Source organism: Amphimedon queenslandica, unplaced genomic scaffold, assembly GCF_000090795.2.
Source record: "Amphimedon queenslandica unplaced genomic scaffold, v1.1 AMPQUscaffold_7067_Cont20978, whole genome shotgun sequence".
Classification (NCBI taxonomy): Eukaryota; Metazoa; Porifera; class Demospongiae; order Haplosclerida; family Niphatidae; genus Amphimedon; species Amphimedon queenslandica.
In genome coordinates, this window is record NW_003552645.1 from 1 (window position 1) to 2,005 (window position 2,005).

Below are 2,005 nucleotides of genomic sequence, written 5' to 3' on the forward strand. Positions count from 1 at the left end.
GTCGGGACTTTTTTCGTGAATTCTTCGAGGGCCTTGGACTCGTCTGATGGGTCTACTGTTGCTATAGGAAGAAAAAGACATTGGTATTCATTTGGTGAGGTTTGTAGCATCTTTGGTTCTTTCTGTCACACTCTTGTCGGAGGCGAACTCACCTATCTTAGCATTGGACATACTCCAGTTTATCTCAAACTAGATCTTTCTATAATTTGCTCAAACTCTGTCCAGATCAGCTATGCTTCAAATCTTCCTGAATTCTTACCTAAGGCTAAGCCACACCCATACCACATGTAGTAGTTAATAATTGAGTTTATTATACATGAATGTTATAATTAATTTTATTTATTATTATTATTATTATTATTATTATTATTATTATTATTGACTGATAATCCTCCAGATTTTTATAGTTCTGTCATCAGAGCAAGACGCCATTAACTGAGGGTCTTTTGGGTGCCATGAGACACAATTAACATCAGTGGAATGAGCCTAAGGAGGATATGCCATCATTAATGGTGTACATGTATCTGATACTGTGAACCTTTTCTTGTTGCCATAATAAAGAGAAGTTAGATTGATTTGGATCAGAACCAGGATCCTACAGCAGCAACAACAATAATAAATAAATAAAAATAAATAAAATAAACTTGCTTCTCTATATATTCTAATGGTGTCATCTCCTCCACCAGCTGCTAGTAGTCCTGAACACTTTGACCTTGAAAGAGAGAGAGAGAGAAAGAGGTGTAGTCTGATTAATAATAACACATTCAAGTCTCTCTCCCCCTTCCCCCTCTCTCTCCCTCTCTCACCAGTCAATAGTGTATATTGATCTTGAGTGATGTCCTCCTAAAGTACATGAACACTTCCATACTGTCTCCCCATCAGGAGTAGGAATACCTTGTAAGGAAATGTACATGTACATGTATTATCAATGAAGAGGGTCCTACCTTCGTTATTACCGGGTTTGTATGACCGCCATATTTTAATGGTTTTATCATCACTGCAAGAGGCTGGGGAGAAGGAGGAAAGAAAAAAGATTAAATAAATAAAGATGGTTCCAAATGAAACACATACCCAGTCTATTCCCAGACTCATCAAAAGTAATACCCCACACTGTGGAGGTGTGTCCTTCCATTGTACATGTACAGCTCCTACGTACGAGTAAATAAACCACACCCCTAGCCACACCCCTCACCAATCATCATCCTCTTCTTTATAAACTCTAATAGTATCATCATAGCTTGCAGAGACTAGCACCTATCAACGTATGGTCACGTGATGGTCATGTGATGATCATGTGATGATCATGTGATTATGGCTTACGTCTTCGTGTGGATGCCATCTAACAGTTTTCACGTCCTGAGTGTGGTGTAACAGAACACCTGAACATTCGAATTCTTCACCATCACTGAGAACTAACAATAAATAAATAAATAAACAAACATACAAATAAATACGATTGTGTTCCCATGTTCCCTATATTCCATTCCCATACCTTCCCATACCCACACGCTCTTGTCTCTGCCACAAGTTGCTAGGAAGGAACCGGACTGAGACCATACCACAGACTTAACCTCATTCTCATGTCCTTCTAGTACACTCTTACACTGAAAATCTGAGAGAGAGAGAGAGAGAGAGAGAGAGGGGGGGGAGAGAGAGAGAGAAGTATCAGTATTAATTACAGTATCATTCACCTTGTCTCTTGTCCCATATACTAACAGTACCGTCAAAACTAGCAGCTGCCAACATGTGTCCACATGGCGACCAGCCAACTGAAGTTTGAAAAAATTAATAATAATATAATTATAATAATAATAATAATAATAATAATAATAATAATAATAATGACCTGATCTTATTGTCTTATCATGTCCGTCAGTCAATACAGTCTTACAGACCCAACTCTCTCCCTCCTTTCCCCATATCCTAATGTACATCCAACAGTCAAGGAATGGAATGTAATATCTTTTTACTTATTTTGTAGTAATTTTAATAATTAATTAATTGT

The 2,005-nt window shown here is 37.6% G+C and overlaps 1 protein-coding gene across 1 annotated transcript; it reads right to left on the bottom strand.

The window, feature by feature from the left end:
• Positions 1 to 16: 16 nt before the first annotated feature.
• On the bottom strand, positions 17 to 1,989 carry LOC100632518 (probable cytosolic iron-sulfur protein assembly protein CIAO1 homolog). Its single transcript, XM_011410672.2, has 12 exons — positions 1,847 to 1,989; positions 1,692 to 1,769; positions 1,493 to 1,612; positions 1,321 to 1,412; positions 1,193 to 1,254; positions 1,072 to 1,148; positions 945 to 1,007; positions 807 to 894; positions 649 to 712; positions 539 to 595; positions 153 to 486; positions 17 to 61 (listed from the first exon to the last, which is right to left on the bottom strand). The coding sequence occupies exons 1-11, from the start codon at positions 1,932 to 1,934 to the stop codon at positions 376 to 378; spliced, it is 900 nt and encodes a 299-aa protein (XP_011408974.2). The 5' UTR covers positions 1,935 to 1,989; the 3' UTR covers positions 17 to 61; positions 153 to 375.
• Between the last annotated feature and the right edge of the window lie 16 nt (positions 1,990 to 2,005).